Source organism: Mus caroli, unplaced genomic scaffold, assembly GCF_978045245.1.
Source record: "Mus caroli unplaced genomic scaffold, Mus_caroli_1 scaffold_14, whole genome shotgun sequence".
Lineage (NCBI taxonomy): Eukaryota > Metazoa > Chordata > Mammalia > Rodentia > Muridae > Mus > Mus caroli.
In genome coordinates, this window is record NW_028227269.1 from 115,162,014 (window position 1) to 115,184,177 (window position 22,164).

Sequence of the window (22,164 nt, forward strand, 5' to 3'; positions counted from 1 at the left end):
TTGTGATGACTGCAAGCCTATTTACTGTGTTCCTAAATAAAGTGGTTGAGTTTCAGTCCTGATTAGCCTGGACAAGTCAGCATCTTTGACCCCGTGACTCCTGTTCTTTTGAAAGTAGCCTTTGCACAAACTTCCTGGGACCGCATCTGTTGGCTCTGCAGTCTTACTGGCAGCACTGCGTATGTGTCTTCTCTGACTGCATGGTATTTGTGTTCCAAAGGCTGTGCAGTTTGGGGCCTTGCTTGACCCTGAGAAGATGCCCTTCTAAAGACCAGTCAATTCATGGAGGCTAGTAAAGAATATCCATGTACAAGACCTTTTCATATGTGGACCAAGCAGACCAATCAATGCAAATTCTGCAGGCCAGTCTCCCCTTCTGGGCTTGGGCTTTCCACCTGTCCTGAGCACAGCAGGGTCAAGTACTAGGCAAATGGGGGTAACCCTGTTCCCCAGAGTCAGGTAAACTATTTGAACTAGCCATTCTTTTTTTGTTTGTTTGTTTGTTTTGTTTTGTTTTTCGAGACAGGGTTTCTCTGTGTAGCCCTGACTGTCCTGGAGCTCACTCTGTAGCCCAGGCTGGCCTCAAACTCAGAAATCCACCTACCTCTATCTCCCAAGTGCTGGGATTAAAGGCATGTGCCACAACTGCCCAGCGAACTAGCCATTCTTTAGGCTGTTTAATCCTGCCTCATTGTTACCACTTGTGGGAAACCCAGAAAAAGGTGCTGGTCTATGTCTTCTCTCCTCACCTCTCCCTACCCTGCCCCTTGCTCCCCTACCCTACTCCTCACTCTCCTACCCTACTCCTCACTCTCCTACCCTGACCCTCACTCCTCTACCCTGCCCCTCACTCCCCTACCCTACCCCTCACTCCCCTACCCTACTCCTCACTCTCCTACCCTACTCCTCACTCTCCTACCCTGCCCCTCACTCTTCTACCCTGCCCCTCACTCCCCTACCCTGCCCCTCACTCTCCTACCCTGCCCCTCACTCTTCTACCCTGCCCCTCACTCCCCTACCCTGCCCCTCACTCCCCTACACTGCCCCTCACTCTCCTACCCTACCCCTCACTCCCTTACCCTGCCCCTCACTCTCCTACACTACCCCCTCACTCCCCTACCCTGCCTCTCACTCTCCTACCCTACCCCTCACTCCCCTACCCTGCCTCTCACTCTCCTACCCTGCCCCTTACTCTCCTACCCTGCCCCTCACTCTCCTACCCTACCCCTCACTCTCCTACCCTGCCCCTTACTCCCCTACCCTGCCTCTCACTCTCCTACCCTGCCCCTTACTCTCCTACCCTACCCCTCATTCTCCTACCCTGCCCCTCACTCTCCTACTCTGCCCCTCACTCTCCTACCCTGCCCCTCACTCCCCTACCCTACCCCTCACTCCCTTACCCTGCCCCTCATTCTCCTACACTACCCCCACTCCCCTACCCTGCCCCTCATTCTCCTACCCTGCCCCTCACTCCCCTACCCTGCCTCTCACTCTCCTACCCTGCCCCTTACTCTCCTACCCTACCCCTCATTCTCCTACCCTGCCCCTCACTCTCCTACTCTGCCCCTCACTCTCCTACCCTGCCATAGTTTCTCCCTGACACATATAAACAGCACAGGAAATTCTCATTCCTGCCTAGTGTATGCTTCACAGCTCTGACCTGGGGGTTCAAGTTTAGCTTTGCCATTCATTCCTGTCCCAGATCTGCCCTTTGTACTTATGACTTATCCTAATTAGATTTTCAGAACATTTGGAGAGGAAAAAAATACTGTCTGGGTAAACAAATACTTTTTGAGTAGTAAATTTTTTTCATGATTGAACTGGCATATTTTGCACTTGGGTCATAGGTGAAGAAAGTTTCCATTTATCTCTTTAGACGGTTATCAGATCAGACCTGCCTTGGTATTTGTCATTTCTCATTACTCTGGCAGCCATGGAGTTGGGGAGTCTCCCAAAATCTCCATTGTCTTAGACAAGACTTATCCAGGTGTAGGAACAGATTGCTCATCGTTACCAGGCCACATCCACATTTGAAAGCAGTACAGGAATTGCAGGAAAATTTGATCCTTTGTGGCTACTGTACCAGTATTTAAAGTAGTGGTAGGCATCTGCAAAATAAACTGTGAAAAAGATGTCCAAGGACACCAGATTTAAGTTAGCTTTAGATTGGTATCATCACTGTGTACTAGGGCCCAGGAAGCCCATGACAGCCACAGTTTATTGCTGCTCAGAAATTTTCTTCTGTCAGCATAACTAGCTGGCTGACGATGGAAAAATAGTCTCTGAAGAAGTCAGCTTGTATTCATTATATTAAAAAAGAATCTCTTTTCTGTCTTAATTTCTTTTCCCATAGGTATTTGCTTTGTAAAATGAGCAGTTCTTATCACCACATCAGTGTTCTGTGTGTGGGACAGGAAGATTGAGACTTCACTGTTAGAGGAGCAAGTTGTGAGGATCTGTGGGGTATTGTGTGTGTGTGCGTGCCAGTATGTGTGTGTGTGTGTGCATATGTGTGTATGTGTGTACATGTGTGTATGTCATGTGTTTGTGTGTATATGTGTGTGTGCACATGTGTGTATGTATGTGTATTTGTGTTGTGTGTGCATGTGTGTATTTATGTGTGTGCCAGTATGTGTGTGTGTGCGTATGTGTGTATGTCGTGTGTGTGCATGTGTGTGTATGTATGTGAATTTGTGTTGTGTGTGCATTTATGTGTGTGCATGTGTATATGTATGTATGTATATTTGTGTTATGTGTGCGTGTGTGTATTTATATGTATGTGCATGTGTGTATATGTATGTATATTTGTGGGGTGTGTGTGTGTGTATTTATGTGTGTGTGTGCATGTGAGTGGTGATGCTAATAACCACAGACTTTGTACAGATCAAACAGTGATGCCGTCTCCCTCAAATAGATTCAACCTTTATTAGTTATATGGTTCTGCACGAAAGATGGTTTTCACTTTATCTGTGTGAAATAGGAAGCAATGTAAGGATTTTTGAGCACAGAAAAGCTTTTCTAGTTTGCTTTCTGTTGTGATAAAACACTCTGACCCCAAGCAACTTAGAAGGAAGAGGTTTGGCTTATACTTCCAGGTCACAGTCCATCACTGAGGGAAGACATGGCAGGAAATCAAGCAGGGACTAAAACAAAACCCGTGGAAGGACCCTGTATACTAGCTTCCTCTTCAACTCACGTTGACAGCTTTCTTATTCATTAGTCCAGTCTAGTGATGATGCAGCTGGATTCTCCAACATCAATCATCGGTCCAGACAGTGTCTCAAAGGCACAGCCACTGGTCAATCTGACCTGTGAATTGAGGTTCCCTCTTCTCATGTGACTCTAGGCATTGAGGACGAAGGCCATGCTCCAACTTACATGTTCTCAAGGCCACCCTGGCTTCATGGCTGGGATTACAGCAGTAATGATTAACATCGTGAGAGGTGAGAAGAATGCCTCGAAGGAAGAGACAGTGGCAGTACAGGATGGATATAGCATGTATATCTAGTGTACCTCAGTGTTGAGGGGACCAGAGGGTCAAGGATGATGTCTAAGCAGAGACATAGTGCTGCCATCAGTTAAGATGGGGACTGTGGGAAGAGAGTATGGGGTATGATGTGTCTGTGTATATGTATGTGAGTGTGTAAGCATGTGTGGGACAGGAAGATCGAGACTTCAGTGTTAGAGGAGCAAGTTGTGAGGATCTGTGGGGTGTCGTGTGTGTGTGTGTGTGTGCATATGTGTATGTGTGTCATGAGTATGTCATGTGTGTGTATATGTGTATGTATGTGTATTTGTGTTGTGTGTGTCTGTGTATTTGTATATATGTGTGTGCATGTGTATATTTGTGTGTATGAGTGTGTATGTATGCATGTGTTTGCATGTGTCTTGTATGTGTATGTCATGTGTGTTTGTGTGTGTATGTATGTCTGTGTGTGCACATGTGTATGTGCACGTGTGTGTGCTTGTGTATACATGTATGTATGTATGTATGTGTGTGTGTGTGTGGGTTGTGAACATGGGTACAATTTTCTGGTTACAAGGTCAAGGGACAAGGAACACAGACTTTGCCATCCTTGCATCCACATGGTAGAACTCTAAGGTACTAGGTTTCACAGGCTTTTAAAAAGCCTCTGCCTCTGGAGCTCAGTGCATTCATTCCCTTGGAGAACTACTAGCTCTGCTTCTGTTGGAAAGCAGAGTCCTTGGGAAGCATCCCTGTAATTCCTAAAGGGAACACCTGCTGGACCAGAGCTTCCTGCAGCCACCAATACTCAGTCAGAGCTCCCTCTTCACAGGACCACTTCCCTGTCCTTTAAGGTGCCTTCCACCTAGGGTCTCTTTGTTTCCCTTCACTAATGACTTGCCAAACCAGAATCACAGCTTCTCTCCCTTGCCTTTCTCCCTCTCTTGTTCCAGTGATAGTGGGGAATCTGCAGATGGCGCACTTGCTGCCTTCCTGCCTTATCTGCTTTTTTTCCTACTTAATCCGATGGTGAAAATTTGGTCTTTCCTGAGTTGCTCTGTTTTTTGCATATGTAAAATAAGAATTTGTCTACATTTGCCATATTAAGCAAACATTATCATTCTAGCATTTTATTAAAGAGCTGGGCAGGGTGTTAAGTTCCAAGTGGCCACAGTGGGGTGTTGGAAGCAGAGTAAGGGACCAGTTGCTGCTTTCCTGGTTTTTCCAGCTCCCCCACTGTTTGCCTTGAGCTCCCTGAAATGTACAAAATTTCTGGTGCAGAGAGTTGGGGACCCCTTTAGCAGGGAAGGAAGGTTATTTTTAAACTTAACTGTTCTCAGTAGGCAGTGAGGGTATTCTGGGTGGCATCTAGGAATTGGGATTTTAGAAAGGAAATCTTGGTGTCTGTAGGAGACAGAACAGGACAAGAGAGACCAGAGTCAATCAGATGGGTTAACTGAGGCTACGGATATGTATTCCAGTGCAGTTGAGGGCCTGAACCGAAGGAAGCAGAACCAGGGGTAGGAGCATGAAAGGGTGATTGATGGCTGGATCGCCACAGTGGGTGCGGGAAGGATGGGTGGTCACAGGGTGCTCTGGACCACCGAGAACGGAGCAGGAACAGGACAGCAAGGTGTTAATTTAATTACATATGATTCCTGTGCTGGGTGTGTGGGGGGGTGAGGAGGCACTGAGAAGGCAGGTGGAGAAACAAGGCATGCTGGTCAGGATTCAGAAACTAGAGAGAGAGGCCTTCTAGATGTTAATCTGTAAAAGCCATGGTGACTGAGGAGGTAAAGTAGGCTGCAGGTTACAGCCAACCCCAGCAAAAGTATCACACTGCCTCTCCTGAATTATCTTCAGAAATGTTTTTTCCAGGGCGTGTTTTGTGCTGGGAGTATGATAGAAGATAGTTCTGCCTCTGAGCAGGGTTGCAATTATTTTTCATTAAGGCAATGATAGCTCAGTGGCTGCTCATGAGATAACCAGCAGCAGTGGTAGAGACATGAGCATCCCTTGGGATCATAGCTCCTCGCTGTCTCAAAAACCAACCAACCAACTAACCAACCAAAAACAAAAAACAAAAACAAAAACAAAAAAACAAAACAAAACAAAACATAAACCAAAAACCAAAAAAACCCCATAGCTCCTCCCCGTGGCCTTTTGAAAACAGATTCACAGCTGAGACTGTTACTGCAAACTGCTTCATGGCTGCTAACTAAACTTTCAGGTGCTGTTTGTGAAGCTATAGAGTCACAGAAGGTAGAACGGAAGAGCTGTGTGCTGTGACCTTATGCGGGACCATGTTTCTTCATCATGAGGGGCAAGTTCTGTCAGTCATTTGTACAGAAGGTGGAATATGGCCTCTTACAGAGGCAGAAGTGGCTTCCACACTGTAGTCCCTCCTTTCTGGAACTCCAAGGGAAGCTGAGACCTGTAGTCTTTTATAATCAGGAAACGGTTTGAGTCTGAAAAGCCTAGAAAGGTGCAGGCAGTCAGTGTTTTGCTGCAGAGATGGGTAGATGCAGGCACACAAGTTCAGTGTTATGCTCTGTGGTGTACTTGTTTCTTAATTTCCTTTCAGATCTGTTCAATTTACTGAGCCAAATTATATAAGCCAAATTCAATGGTTTGAGTTATGTAGGGTTTTAAATCTCTTCTCAGTATAGCCTCCTATTTAATAATAAGGATTGTTTTTAGAAATACTCATTATATGGGTATCTTTTAAAAAGACATGCGAAGATGAAATGCTCAGTTCCCTCTGCAGATATTTAGTTAGGTAGTGGTTCAAAAATTTAGCTGCTACACCAGCAATTAAGGTGGGTGACAAACTTAGCTGAGTTCCATAGCTGCTTCTTGCTGTTCTTATAAAGGCATTGGCTTGTATTCCTTCCTCGGATTTGAAGGTTGTGACTCTCTTTCTGAAAAGTAGTTGAATAACACTTATAGAATCAAGTTAATCAATGTCCAAACTGATCAACTAGCTCATCTCTTCTTACAAAACTGGAGCCCCGTTCTGTGGAGAGCTGGGAGACAGCCTCCTGCCTTTAGGGGAGTGCTCCAGCTGGCTCACCTCAGCTACATGAGATGGGAATCAATCACTGGACTGCATTTCTGATACTTTGCTTTCCAGATCAATTACCAAGAATCTCTCATCTACAGGCTGTGCTGAAAGGAATTGCTTATGGAAATAGATTTAGTGTGTAATTTTATATACTCATTTAGCATTAATTCATTGGTTTTTTTTTTTTTTTGGCCAAACCAGAAAAAAATGATGAATAAGATTTTATAAGTATAAAATTTATTATTGTATACATTGTGAAAATAATGTAGGCCATTTTTTTTTCCTAGAGAAAATGATCTTGTACTGCAGTGTCGTGTTTATTTCCTGATATTTGTATAACTTCTTTTTCTCTTCACTTTGGCTGTGATTTCCTGAAAAATCAGTTTCTTCTTTTTTCTTTTTCTAAATTTTATATAATAATTTCCACCATGGGATTAGGCCTAAAATATACTATTTCACAGTGAATTTGCTTGGACTGAAACTAAGTGCAGTGGAAAATTCACATTTCATAGCTTCACAGTTTTATGTAGATTTGGGGGAACTTGGTGTTTAACCACCTTATGTTCATATCTATGTTTTTCATGACCGTATCTGTAAATCAGGTATGCCAGGGTTATCCCGTGATGTCATCTGGGGGTTAGCGCTCGGTCCACTGAACTCAGCTGGTCCATTAGGAAGAGCTACTGGATAACTGATTCTAAAGAACAGTTGGTTGGTAAAGGGTGGTGTCTCTTTGGCTCTGCCAACATGGTGTTATTTGCATACTTTCATTCATGACCAAATGAGCATTGACAATGTCTTTTTGCCTCTTATTTTGTAAATTTGGTAGTTAAGCTTGAGCCACCAGTGCTAAGGAGTGATTTGTTGTTTGTTTCTTAAAGGTCTCACCAGAAAACGGAAGACTCAGAGGAAAGCAGTGACGAGATTCTTGCTCGGCTAACATCTGCGGTAAGACAGTTACCCTACGTGAGGGGAGAAATAATGAGAGCAGGTCAGAGGAGGGAGGCAGTCTGGATACAGCTGCTTATTGTTGTGAAAGGCAAGGTACCAGCCTAGGGGCTTGACTGAACCCTGCTGTAGCCTTCTGCGGAAGGTATATGCAGCCTTCATGCTAAGCCAATAGCTCTCGGGCTTTGAAATCCAGTGTGACTTAACCTGCTACACGAAAGGGGAAATACTCTGTTTCTTTAGTCGGAAAAAAAGAATCATGTCAGGCAACAAAAGGTGATGACATTGTTTCTTAAAATGGCATTACAACATTGTCATTATATTTTGTAAGGCCATTGAAAAGAGTGGTTAGTGGCTTTGCTTGCTGAAGGGCAATTCATGACTGTTGTGAATGCTGAACGTCGATGCTAGATTTAATTAATTAAGTTAGTTTGTTTATTGATTGATTGATGATTGATTTGAGACAGAGTTTCATTGTTTATCTCTGGCTAGCCCAAAGCTCACTGTGTAGACTAGGTGGCCTTGAACTCTCAGTTCTGCTTCCAGAGTAAGGAGGTTAGAAGTATGGGCCACCATGCTTGACCCTGTGGGTGCTAATCCTTAAGCTCATTTGTGACAGGTTCTAAAAGTCCTAGGTATTTAAATCTTTAAACATTTGGCTTGGCCGTTTCTAACTTCCCTTGAGATTCTTTGTGCTGCATTATTACCATGGTCCTAGTTTGCTTCTCTTGCTTTGATCAATACCATGACCAAATGCAACTTGGAGAAGGAAAGAGTTTATGAGTTTATTTTTAGCTTACACCTTATAGTTGCTCATCAGGGAAGCCAGGCAGGAACTCAAGGTGGGAACCTGGTAGTAGGAACTGAAGCAGAGAGCACAGAAGAACACTGACTTGCTCCACCTGGCTCGTGCTCAAATGGTTTTCTTATATAGCTCAGACTCTGCCCAGGGCTGACACTACTCATAGTGGGTTTTTCTACATAAAATCACAATCAAGAAAATGTCCCACAGACATGGTACAGGCAAATCTTTTGGAAGCAATTCCCCAGTTGAGGTTCTTGCTTTCCAAGTGTGTCAAGTTGATAACCAAGATTATCCCTGACACCCCTTAATAAAATGCTAATTGCAGAAAAATCATGCTTGATTGGGTTGTATGTAAATGGAACTGTCTGCATAGAGTATGACACACCAGGTCTCTACCTGGACACAGCTTGGAGGATGAATGTTCTTTATTACTCTTGAATAAATTTAGAAAACTAATTTTGGACTTAATATGGTAAGCTTTGAAACATAAAAGGGAATCTTGACAGTGGCTTAGGAAAATACTTAACACACTTCTAAGTTAAAATATGGAACAAAAGGGAGTGCCTGTTTTATACAAAATAATAATTACCATCTAAAAACCAACTCTAAGTCTGATGCTGTGTTAAATATACCATCCGTGCATGTGTGTACATATTCTGCTAAGATGCCCAACAACACTGTGAAGTAGCTGGCACAATTTCTCTTTTATAAGTAGGAAAGCTAGTAGAGGTTAGTTAACTCCACTGAGCTAAAAAGAAAAAGAAGTAGAATTTCTCTTTTCTGTTCCCTAGGAGAAAAGAGGCTGTTTTAACTAGCTACTTAATTATTGCAGGGTGTCAGTTTCTTAACAGCTTCTTTTTCTGTTTGGTGTCTATAGTGGTTGAATAAGAATGGCCCCCATAGGCTCATATATTTGAATGCTTAGTTATCAAGGAGTGGCACTACTTGGGAAGGATTAGGAGGTGTGGCCTTGTTGGAGGAAGTAAGTCACTGGGGGATGATCTTTGATGTTTGAGAAGGCCAAGCCAGACCCAGTCTCTCTCTCTTCCTGCTGCCTATGGATCCAGATGTAGAACTCTCAGCAGCTCCAGCACCATGTCTACTTGCATGTCACCATGCTCCCTGCCATGAGAGCCAACTGTGAGCCAGTCTCAATTAAATGCTTTCCTTTATAAGAAAAGCAAGCCATGGTTATGGTGTCTCTTCAAAGCAGTAAAACACCAAAGTAAGACAGAGTCCAAGGCTGTGATGAAGCTCATTTCCCATTGGCTACAATCTATCCTCCCAGACTTTCTATCATCCTCTCTTGCAAAAAATCCTGTTTTCAGGCTTCCTCCATTTGGGTTCCTACTTTATGGATAAAGGAATCCAAATTTACTACTGTGGACTAGGTTCTGGTTTCTCATGGGTCTCTGTCTGATTTCTCTCCTATCCCTTCTTTTCCACACAGTTCTCTTGGGCAGTACTTGTTAGAGAGCCAGCAGGAGGCAGATCCTAATGAGAACCATTGTCTTGTCAGGCAAAGTAAAACCTGACATCCCATGAAAATCCAAAGGCGGCTGCTTGTTCCCATATTTTCCCTATGCTTGGGTACAGAGCCTCTCTCCTTTGCCATCTCTTATGGGACTCTCTATCCCCTTGGTTGGTATATTATTTAGTTATTTAGTTGGTATGTGTATGTATATGTATGTGTGTATATATATATATATGCATTTCTTTAATTCTCTCTTTGATAACCCAAGAATTTGAATTTGAAATGTTGGAGAGATCTCCTTTCTCAGTGGTATCTGAGCAGAGTGGTGGTGTGTGGCTTTTGCTGTTATCACAATTATTGCTTACTTTTATTTGTTTGGTGATATCTTCAGTCCAGCAATAACCATGTTTTGTTGTTGCTGTTTTGTTTGTCTGCTTTTTGCCGGAAATTTCACGTTGGTGCTGTTTCATGAAGCAGCTGTAGTACAGGGTTTGGATTGACTGCGTCTTTAAGGAGGTAGCATAGTAGAGGCCTGTTCAGCATGTAAGCCAAACCAGCCATGTTTAGAAGTAACCTTCACCAGAAGGTGGGGAGAGTGTAAGGATCTGTAATATTGAGTTCATGATATTGACCACCATGTGATCATTTTTAAATGCTTTGAGCAATGATATTTAAAATGTAAACACTTCATTTCCACTCACCCCTTCCTTTTTGAGGAATGTAGTTAATCCCCCCCCCCCCGCCTCCTTATCTCACCAGCCTGAGTAGGCCTGTTTATTCAGAGAATAAAAGTAAGCGCCTCCACACCCCTGAACAATTAAGCTTCTGTCTAGCTGACTCAGAATCATACACATCAAGCTACCGTATACTTTTATCTGTGGGAAATATAGAATTCCTATTTGGAATCCTCAGTCTGTCTCTAGTTCTTTCAGTGGTACTAGAGATTCTGTATAATTTGGAGAAGGGCCAGATAGATTGAGCTTTGAGAGGAGGCATCAAGTGAGACCCACAATGTCTGATCTGGGTTCGAGTACTATTAGCAGCAGTGGAGCTGGGGTAGAACCAGGGGTGGAGGGCTGGGGGACAGCTCAGGAGTGGAGACTGGGCCACATTTCTGGTGGTGTTTGTGTTTTCTAAAGAGCCACAGGGCTTGTCCCCTCTGTGTGTCCGTACTGTCTTCATCCTTCTTGAATGTGCAGAGGCCACTGGGCTTTAGAATGAATACCTCTGGGATCACTTGGAGAGAGGGATATAGTTTCTTCAGGTTCTGTTAAGTGGCTTTTTTCAGGGACACCTCACAAGCATGCATACTTTTATACTATATGTGTATTTACATATATACTCATATGTTGTATGCCTATTGCACATCAACTCTATTTTCTTCGTCCCGATAACAGGTCCCTGTACAATACAGATCTCAGCCCACATATAAACAGCTTCAGAATATTAACTTCCAGGGTCTGGAGAATGCCTCAGTGGTTAAAAGCCCTGGTTTCAGAAGACCCGTGTCTGGTTTCCAGTATACACATGGTGGCTCCTACCATCTGGTACTCCAGTTCCAGGGGATCCCATGCCCTCTCCTGACCTCCACAGGCACCAGAAACAGACATGGTACATACAATGGCATGCAGGCATAACACTCACACATATAAAATATTATAAGTAAATATTTAAAAAAATGAATTTCTAAATCATCATCTCTAATTCTAAAGAAAATGTCTGGCCTGTCTGGATATGATAATCTAGTGAAGTTCTTCTTCTGGGGACTTGCCCTGTGGAAGCAGGACACTGAGTATTGTTTCACTGACTGTTGTTAGCTCAATGTCCTCATCTTATTTCATCTATTCAAAGACTTGGGATATAGTTCAGTAATAGAATGCATGCTAAAGGCACTCTGTTCAGTCTGCAACATCTCCCTTATTAGAAAAAAGACATATGTTCAAGCTGGAAATGGTAGTGCACACCTGTAATCCCAACACTTGGGAGGCAGAGACAGGAAGATTAGAAGTTTGAGGCCAGGCACACATAGTGATTTGAGGCAAGTCCAGGCTGTACAAAATTATCTCAAAAAGCAATTTAAAAGAAAAAAAGAGTGGTGGATATATATATATGTGTGTGTGTGTATGTGTGTGTGTGTGTGTATGTACACATATATGCATACATATAATATACAAATGTATGTGTATATATACATATATGTGCATATATTTGTAATCTTTAATCATGTGAGATGTGAGTAAAGCTTAGTAATGAGTAAGTTCCTTGGGAATAGAGGAGGAAGGCCATGTGTGTGTTTACACATCTGTGTACTATAGCATTGTGTATGTGTGTGTGTGAAGGAGGGTTCAAGATGAGGATAATCACTGTTTGATAAGAGTGCACATAGAAAGTGCAGACTTTGTTCATCCACAAGGAAGAGAAATAAATCATTGAGCTCTCGGTCTGGACATTGGCCACCAAGGATTTGCTAAGGTTGCTTCCTGTCTTCTTCTGTTCTGTCTTCTCTGGAGACGTCTGAGGAACTATAGAATGTGTACCATACAGGTTTTATAGTGGGCTACTTCTCTTTACCGTGGTTTAAATAGAACGTCTTATAGTTGCATACATGAAATGAGGTTTTGCCATACTTAGGTCAGAGCCACACTGTTGTATAATATGACCATATGTATAGGAGGGCCAGGAGACATGAAAAAGTTAGAATTATTTATGTTCTTTTGGTGATGATAGACTAAGGTAAATTTTAAATATATTTTTGTCTTCTTATATTGGTGGCAGATTAGGAGAGAATAATATCTTATGTGTATTTTTGGTAGAAATAATATACATTTTTTTTTGTTTGTGGATGTCAGAATGAATGTAAATCTAATAGCTACCATACTATGGTTTCTCTATCTTTTACAGTTTTGTTTCATTACTTGATATTTGGATATTTCAATTGAACATAAAGACTTCATAATTAAAATAAAACTTCTTATAAAATTAAAAGGTGCTCAGAATTAACACTGAAGTATTTATAATTTACTTTATCTCTCTGTATGTGTGCACACATGCCTATTCCTCAATTAAGAAGCCAAGCTTTTTAATGTTCAGTCTGTACTACATTGGGATTTGTTGTTATTGAAGAGTTTTGTATCTGTTTTGAGACAGAATCTAGTGTGGCCCAGGCAGTCCTTGAACTCACTATGTGGCTGATATGGACCCTGAGCTCCCAATCTTCCTGCCTCCACCTCCCAAGTGCTAGAATTATAGATGTTCATCACTATACCCAGCTGTGATCGGTGTTTATTGCTCAATGTTTCCGTGGCTAAAAGCATTACCTGCAACACTTACTATGATTCTGAGATTTCATAGCCTGCACATTTATCATTTTCTTCTCTATTGAACGTTGTGGTTATTTTCAGTCTTGAGCTATTACAAACTACACTAAGAGGAATCTTTATTAGGAAACATTTTTTTTTTTCCCTTGCTGGTACTGAGGCTTGACCCCAGGACTTTCTTGGCCATGCCATACTCTGCCATGGAGTCACATCTCTAGCATGATAGGGGAAGTTCTTTTGAAGAACCTTTTTTTCTGATGGTAGTCTATTAGTTTGTTGTTGATTTATGAAAACCCAAATGGGGAACAGGTAAGAGACTAGAAGAGGCCACTGGTGTGCTCTTTGATTCAGGATCCAGCCATTGCTTTCTCTGTGTTGTTGCAGTTCATGCTCACATTGCAGGGCATGCTATCATTGCACTGGAGAGAAGAGCATGAGAGACAGACGTTATTGATCACACAGTCAATTAACAAGACATAGGAAGCTGGGAATGGAAGTATTCACTTGTTGTTCTAGTGCTTGGAGGCTAAGGCAGGAGGATCCCAAGTTTGAAGCCAACTATGCTATATATGGAATTCTTACGACTTGACAGAATGAGGCCTCTGGGGAGCATTTTAAATAGCACTTTAACTTTTAACCTGGTAGAAATATTGGTAAATGTGGCTGTCTAGTTTGGAAGTTAATTCCGATGGCTTTTCAGGTTTCCTGAGGCAAAATAGCTTAGGGCATGTGTTACAGATTCTTATACCAGTAAGCAGTCAGTGGTGAATGCAGAACACTGTGGAGGTCACTGGGAAAACCCAAGGTAGTCAATCAGGGCTTTTAAATGATTCCATGTGGTGAGGGGCATTAGGAGGGACAGGGTAAGTGACAGAGAGAGCAGAGTCATGTTTAGAAATAACAGCAGGAGCATAGGAGCCCAGTGGTGTTTCTGTTAACGAGCAGGGTGTGTGGCCCTGGAAAGAGTCTTCAATCTAAGGTGGGCACAGTGACTGACAGATGCAGGGGGAGGAGTTGAGAGTCTACTTAGGCAAAAATAGGTACTGAATCTCCTGAGAGGATTGCAATGTGTGTAAGAAGCTTTATCTGTTGGATGGGTTAGAAGAGGAGAGAGAATCGGGCTCTTAAGTTCACCCAGGAGACTCATAGAGAATCGGGCTCTTAAGTACACCCAGGAGACCCCATAGCCATCTTGCTTTCATTAAACTCATTTCAAGTCAATGGAACTAATCTGAACTGTGTCTCCACATGGCCAATACTGCAGGTACCTTAGTAAATAGAGAAAGCCCATGCTTCTGTTTAGTGGAACAGAAATATGTTTGGTTTCTTCAAGAAAAACATATATAAGGAAAGAAACCCTTAGAAATTATCTTCTCTTTTTACATATTGTGCAGGCTAATTTTATGTCAACTTGATGCAAGCTAGAGACATCTGAAAGGGGGGAATGTGAATTGGAAAAGTCCATGCATAAGATCCAGGTGTAGGGTGGTTTTAAAATTAGAGATTGATAGGGAGGTCCCAGCCCACGTAGATGGGTTAGTCCCTAGGCTGATTGGTGGTCCTGGTTCTGTAAGAAAGCAGGCTGAGCAAGCCATGAGGAGTAAACCAGTAAGCAGCAACCCTCCATGGCCTCTGCATCAGCTCCTGCCTCTAGGTTCCTGCCCTCCAATGATGGACTATGATGTGGAAGTGTAAGCTACACAAACCCTTTCCTCCCCAGCTTGCTCATGGTCCCAGCATCCCATCAAAGCAATGGTCTTCCTAACAAGGACAGATACTGTCAGTGTCTTCACATGTCCATTTGCATCTAGTACCAGGGCTCCACTCTTTCATGTAGTACGTAGCATCTCCTTGCCCCTGATCCAAGCCTGAGGTGACATTCTCATCTGTTTTTCTACAGTTCTTTCTGCACTCCTCCCTTCGGTTCCCCACTGTGCTGTCTCTAAATGAGGCTTGGAGAGGCCTTGGGGGTCACATGCCAGCTTAACACTGCCCTTCTTTGCTGCCACAGTGAAGATCTGGCTTCAGCTCTCTGCAAGAGCCATGGAAGTGCTTCGGTCAACACTGGATCACGTGTGGCCTCCTGCTCCATGGAACTGTACATTTTTCATTTGCCCCCTTCCCCATAATTCCTCTTTTTTCTGGATCTGTAGGACCCAACCCTCAGCCGCTTGCTTCTAGTTCCCTTCCACAGGAATCATCCCACCTTCCTCGTAGACGCATTCTCTAAACGACTTAATAGCTCCCCCTCTTTGTTCACCTTGGAAACATGGAGTCAGGTGCTGCTTGCTGAACTTGAGAAATGTCTCCTGACCCAGCACAGGACCACCCTTCTCTCTTCTGCTGTAGCCCACTGTGTCCCCTTTGCCAGACTTCTTGATGTGTTCAAGCGAGCAGATCCTTTCTCCATTAAACTCGGGGGAAGTCAGTCCCTGACATGATTGACAATGCATGAATTTGAGGGTTGCTGTCTCTGCAGCATTCCCCACAATTCCAGTGAAATAAATGTCCTTTGTTGCTCCCGGCTGAGTAATCAAGCCTCCTCGTGCTCCTAGGGGAGCTGCAGGGCTGAAACTTGTCAAATGGGTTTGAGAATGTAACACCTGCCCTTGGCACTGCTGAAACTCAACCACAGGGCAGATCTCATCTGATACCTGTAATATGAATATGAAACTATGCCTAAGACTGTCCCAGATCAAGTAGAAAACGTGGAAATTCCAGTTGACCTTATGCCAATCATGGAGAAATTAAAATACCATCCTAATTTGATTTAGACTAAATTTAAGGAATAAAATTACTACTTTAATTATTTCCTGGTGGGGAGGTCTTAAATATATTAACACCTATTTTTTTTTAATGAAGGTATGACTGGAGAGTCAGCATAAACACACGTGAAGTCTGAGGCTCAGAAAAATGAGCAGAGAAAGATTAAAAACTATAGGGGCTCAGCTTTAAGAGCACTGGCTGCTTTTATAGAGGACCTGAGTTTGAGTCTCTGTACCAATGTGACTGTCTGTATTTCCAGTGCTGAGGAATCTAACACCCTCTCCTGGCTTCTGAGGATACCAGATACACACATGGTGCATAGCCATATGTACAGGCAAACATATATGCATAAAATAAACAAAAATTTAAAATCTTTTAATAAAAATGAAGATGTTGAAATTGTAGTTCGGTAGTAGAATATATGTTTAATATGACTGAGGCCTTAGGTTTGCCCCCTGATCACCTCCCCCACCCCCCACAACCGAAGGAGGAAAGGAAGAAAGAGTGAGAGAGTGGGGGAAGGAAGGAATGAGTGCTGAAGTTATATAAAACATTTAGAAAAACAATTTCTAGAGTCTTCTAACAAAACTGCTCATTAACACAAAAGAATCCCATGGAAATTATGTTACCAGCATGTTTTGGCTAATCTGTTAAAGTGTCTGGAGAGGCCACGTGGTTGTTACTGCTCTGCTTTATGGTGTGAGCCTGGGAGAGTGGAGCCTAAAAGGGGGCTGAAGTCTCAACGCAATAGCCAACTTTATTCAGAGCATCAGTTGATAATTCTGCAGGAATTCTAGCGGTTAAGCAAGGCAGAATGAGCAGAATCCACATGAGTTTAGGTTATATACACTCACGGGCAACCCATGCTTGGAAACATTTTTGAATGACCAAAGCAAGCAGCAACGTGTAATCTGAAGCAAACATGTTCCTATTTACTATATCTGGGAGGAACACAAAATCCATGTCATGGAGGAACAGAGATTACAGGACTCTCGTCTTGTTTACTTGGCGTTTTCCCACAAGCTCTCAGAAATCTCACAGGGCTTCATTCATGGACAGTGTTCCAGGGGTTATGACAGAACCATGAAAGAAGGATAGCACAGTACATGAATCCAGCTTGTTCTAAATCATCTTCCTACGAGTCACAGAACATTTTTCAAGAGCTCATCTGTACTGTTACCATATCTCAAGCAATGTGAAGGTAAAATAAGTCAGTGGGATTTGGAACAGTGCCCTGGTTCGTAACAGGTACAAACAGAAGTGTGCCATTTGTTGCTTTGTTATTTTCTTTAAAAGTTTAAGTAAGCTCCAGTCGAATCACGCGGGACCTGAGACTGCTTTGGTTGGGGAGGGAGAAATCCGGCCTACATAGGGCCACAAGCCTCTTCCGGTCAGAAAAGCACCGGGGTAGCGAGGGCGCAGGGTCAGCTGACACTCGCCAGCTACCCACAACACCCGCCACAGGATCTTAAGACTTCTGGTGAGTGGAACACAGCTTCTGCTCCAATCCAATTGTGCGCGGGACCTGAGACAGCATTAGTTAGGGAAGCAGAAAACCGGACTGAGTAGGGCAACAGGCCTCTTTCGGCCGGACCAGCACCGGGGTAGCTAGAGCGCAGGGTCGGCTGACACCCACCAGCTACCCACGACCCCCGCCACAGGATTTTGAGACTGCTGGTGAGTGGAACACAGCTTCTGCTCCAATCTTTAAACAGTGACAACGACAACAACTAACCCCAGAGATTACCAGATGGCGAAAAGTAAACGTAATAATCTTACTAACAGGAACCAAGACCACTCACCATCATCAGAACCCAGCACTCCCACTTCGCCCAGTCCAGGGCACCCCAACACACCGGAAAAGCTACACACGGATCTAAAAGCATATCTCCTGATGATGGTAGAGGACTTCAAGAAGGACTTTAATAACACACTTAAAGAAATACAAAGGAACACTGGTAAACAGGTAGAAGACAGTAAAGAGGAAGCACAAAAATCCCTTAAAGAATTGCAGGAGAACACTGCTAAAGAGTTACAAATCCTTAAAGAAAAACAGGATAACATAATCAAACAGGTAGAAGTCCTTACAGAAAAACAGGAAAACACATCCAAACAGATGATGGAAATGAACAAAACCATACTAGACCTAAAAAGGGAAGTAGACACAATAAAGAAAACCCAAAATGAGGCAACACAGGAGATAGAAACCCTAGGAAAGAAATCTGGAACCATAGATACCAGCATCAGCAACAGAATACAAGAGATGGAAGAGAGAATCTCAGGTGCAGAAGATTCCATAGAGAACATCGGCACAACAATCAAGGAAAATGTAAAATGCAAAAAGATCCTAACTCAAAACATCCAAGAAATACAGGACACAATGAGAAGACCAAACCTACGGATAATAGGAGTGGATGAGAATGAAGATTTTCAACTCAAAGGACCAGCAAACATCTTCAACAAAATTATAGAAGAAAACTTCCCAAATCTAAAGAAAGAGATGCCCATGAACATACAAGAAGCCTACAGAACTCCAAATAGACTGGACCAGAAAAGAAATACCTCCCGACACATAATAATCAGAACAACAAATGCTCTAAATAAAGATAGAATACTAAAAGCAGTAAGAGAAAAAGGCCAAGTAACATATAAAGGCAAGCCTATCAGAATTACACCAGATTTCTCACCAGAGACTATGAAAGCCAGAAGATCCTGGACGGATGTTATACAGACACTAAAAGAACACAAACTCCAGCCCAGGCTACTATACCCAGCCAAACTCTCAATTAACATAGATGGAGAAACCAAAGTATTCCACGACAAAACCAAATTCACACATTATCTCTCCACGAATCCAGCCCTTCAAAGGATAATAACAGAAAAAAACCAATACAAGGACAGGAACCATGCCCTAGAAACAACAAGAAGATAATCCCTCAACAAACCTAAAAGAAGACAGCCACAAGAACAGAATGCCAACTTTAACAACAAAAATAACAGGAAACAACATTTACTTTTCCTTAATATCTCTTAATATCAATGGACTCAACTCCCCGATAAAAAGACATAGACTAACAAACTGGCTACACAAACAAGACCCAACATTTTGCTGCTTACAGGAAACTCATCTCAGAGAAAAAGATAGACACTACCTCAGAATGAAAGGCTGGAAAACAATTTTCCAAGCAAATGGTATGAAGAAACAAGCTGGAGTAGCCATTCTAATATCTGATAAGATTGACTTCCAACCCAAAGTCATTAAAAAAGACAGGGAGGGACACTTCATACTCATCAAAGGTAAAATCCTCCAAGAGGAACTATCAATCCTGAATCTCTATGCTCCAAATACAAAGGCAGCCACATTCATTAAAGAAACTTTAGTAAATCTCAAAGCACACATTGCACCTCATACAATAATAGTGGGAGACTTCAACACACCACTTTCACCAATGGACAGATCATGGAAACAGAAACTAAACAGGGACACAGAGAAACTAAGAGAAATTATGAATCAAATGGATCTGGCAGATATCTACAGAACATTCTATCCTAAAACAAAAGGATATACCTTCTTCTCAGCACCTCATGGTACCTTCTCCAAAATTGACCACATAATTGGTCACAAAACAGGCCTCAACAGATACAAAAATATTGAAATTGTCCCATGCATCCTATCAGATCACCATGGACTAAGGCTGATCTTCAATAACAAAATAAATAATAGAAAGCCAACCTTCATGTGGAAACTGAACAACACTCTTCTCAATGATACCTTGGTCAAGGAAGGAATAAAGAAAGAAATTAAGGACTTTTTAGAGTTCAATGAAAATGAAGCCACAACATACCCAAACTTATGGGACGCAATGAAAGCATTTCTAAGAGGAAAACTCATAGCTCTGAGTGCCTCCAAAAAGAAACTAGAGAGATCACACACTAGCAGCTTGACAACATACCTAAAAGCTCTAGAAAATAAAGGAAGCAAATTCACCCAAGAGGAGTAGACGGCAGGAAATAATCAAACTCAGGGGCGAAATCAACCAAGTGGAAACAAGAAAAACTATTCAAAGAATCAACCAATCAAGGAGCTGGTTCTTTGAGAAAATCAACAAGATAGATAAACCCTTAGCCAGACTCACTAGAGGGCACAGGGAAAGCATCCTAATTAACAAAATCAGAAATGAAAAAGGAGACATAACAACAGATCCTGAAGACATCCAAAACACCATCAGATCCTTCTACCAAAGGCTATACTCAACAAAACTGGAGAACCTGGATGAAATGGAGAAGTTCCTAGACAGATACCAGGTACCAAAGTTGAATCAAGATCAGGTTAATGATCTAAACAGCCCTATATCCCCCAAAGAAATAGAAGCAGTCATTAATAGTCTCCCAACTAAAAAAAGCCCAGGACCAGATGGGTTTAGTGCAGAGTTCTATCAGACCTTCAAAGAAGATCTAATCCCAGTTCTTCACAAACTATTCCACAAAATAGAAACAGAAGGTACTCTACCCAACTCATTCTATGAAGCCACAATTACTCTGATACCTAAACCACAAAAAGACCCAACAAAGATAGAAAACTTCAGACCAATATCCCTTATGAATATTGATGCAAAAATCCTCAATAAAGTTCTTGCTAACCGAATCGAAGAACACATCAAAACAATCATCCATCCTGACCAAGTAGGTTTCATCCCAGGGATGCAGGGATGGTTCAATATACGGAAATCCATCAACGTAATCCAGTATATAAACAAACTCAAAGACAAAAACCACATGGTCATCTCGTTAGATGTGGAAAAAGCATTTGACAAGATCCAACACCCATTCATGATAAAAGTCTTGGAAAGATCAGGAATTCAAGGCCCATACCTAAACATGATAAAAGCAATCTACAGCAAACCAGTAGCCAACATCAAAGTAAATGGTGAGAAGCTTGAAGCAATCCCTCTAAAATCAGGGACTAGACAAGGCTGTCCACTTTCTCCATACCTATTCAACATTGTACTTGAAGTCCTAGCCAGAGCAATTCGACAACAAAAGGAGATCAAAGGGATACAAATTGGAAAAGATGAAGTCAAAATATCACTCTTTGCAGATGATATGATAGTATATATAAGTGACCCTAAAAATTCCACCAGAGAACTCCTAAGCCTGATAAACAGCTTCGGTGAAGTAGCTGGATATAAAATTAACTCAAACAAATCAATGGCCTTTCTCTACACAAAGAATAAACAGGCTGAGAAAGAAATTAGGGAAACAACACCCTTCTCAATAGTCACAAATAATATAAAATATCTTGGCGTGACTCTAACTAAGGAAGTGAAAGATCTGTATAATAAAAACTTCAAGTCTCTGAAGAAAGAAATTCTAGAAGATCTCAGAAGATGGAAAGATCTCCCATGCTCATGGATTGGCAGGATCAACATTGTAAAAATGGCTATCTTGCCAAAAGCAATCTACAGATTCAATGCAATCTCCATCAAAATTCCAAATCAATTCTTCAACGAATTAGAAAGTGCAATCTGCAAATTCATCTGGAATAACAAAAAACCTAGGATAGCAAAAACTCTTCTCAAGGATAAAAGAACCTCTGGTGGAATCACCATGCCGGACCTAAAGCTTTACTACAGAGCAATTGTGATAAAAACTGCGTGGTACTGGTATAGTGACAGACAAGTAGACCAATGGAATAGAATTGAAGACCCAGAAATGAACCCACACACCTACGGTCACTTGATCTTCGACAAGGAAGCTAAAAACATCCAGTGGAAGAAAGACAGCATTTTCAACAAATGGTGCTGGCACAACTGGTTGTTAACATGTCGAAGAATGCGAATCGATCCATTCCTATCTCCTTGTACTAAGATCAAGTCTAAGTGGATCAAGGAACTTCACATAAAACCAGAGACACTGAAACTTATAGAGGAGAAAGTGGGGAAAAGCCTTGAAGATATGGGCACAGGGGAAAAATTCCTGAATAGAACACTAATGGCTTGTGCTGTAAGATCGAGAATTGACAAGTGGGACCTCATGAAACTACAAAGCTTCTGCAAGGCTAAAGACACCATCAATAAGACAAAAAAACCACCAACAGATTGGGAAAGGATCTTCACCTATCCTAAATCAGATAAGGGACTAATATCCAATATATATAAAGAACTCAAGAAGGTGGACTCCAGAAAGTGAAATAACCCCATTAAAAATGGGGCTCAGAACTGAACAAAGAATTCTCACCTGAGGAATACCGAATGGCAGAGAAGCACCTGAAAAAATGTTCAACATCCTTAATCATCAGGGAAATGCAAATCAAAACAACCCTGA

At 42.2% G+C, this 22,164-nt stretch overlaps 1 protein-coding gene across 1 annotated transcript in view; it reads left to right on the forward strand.

The window, feature by feature from the left end:
* The window catches only part of Rapgef5 (Rap guanine nucleotide exchange factor 5), a 239,294-nt gene that overhangs the window by 52,846 nt on the left and 164,284 nt on the right, over positions 1-22,164 (forward strand). The window contains exon 6 of the mRNA XM_085830724.1: positions 7,412-7,478. Within this exon, the coding sequence (XP_085686850.1) occupies positions 7,412-7,478 (67 nt within the window). The remainder of the gene's footprint in view (positions 1-7,411; positions 7,479-22,164) is intronic.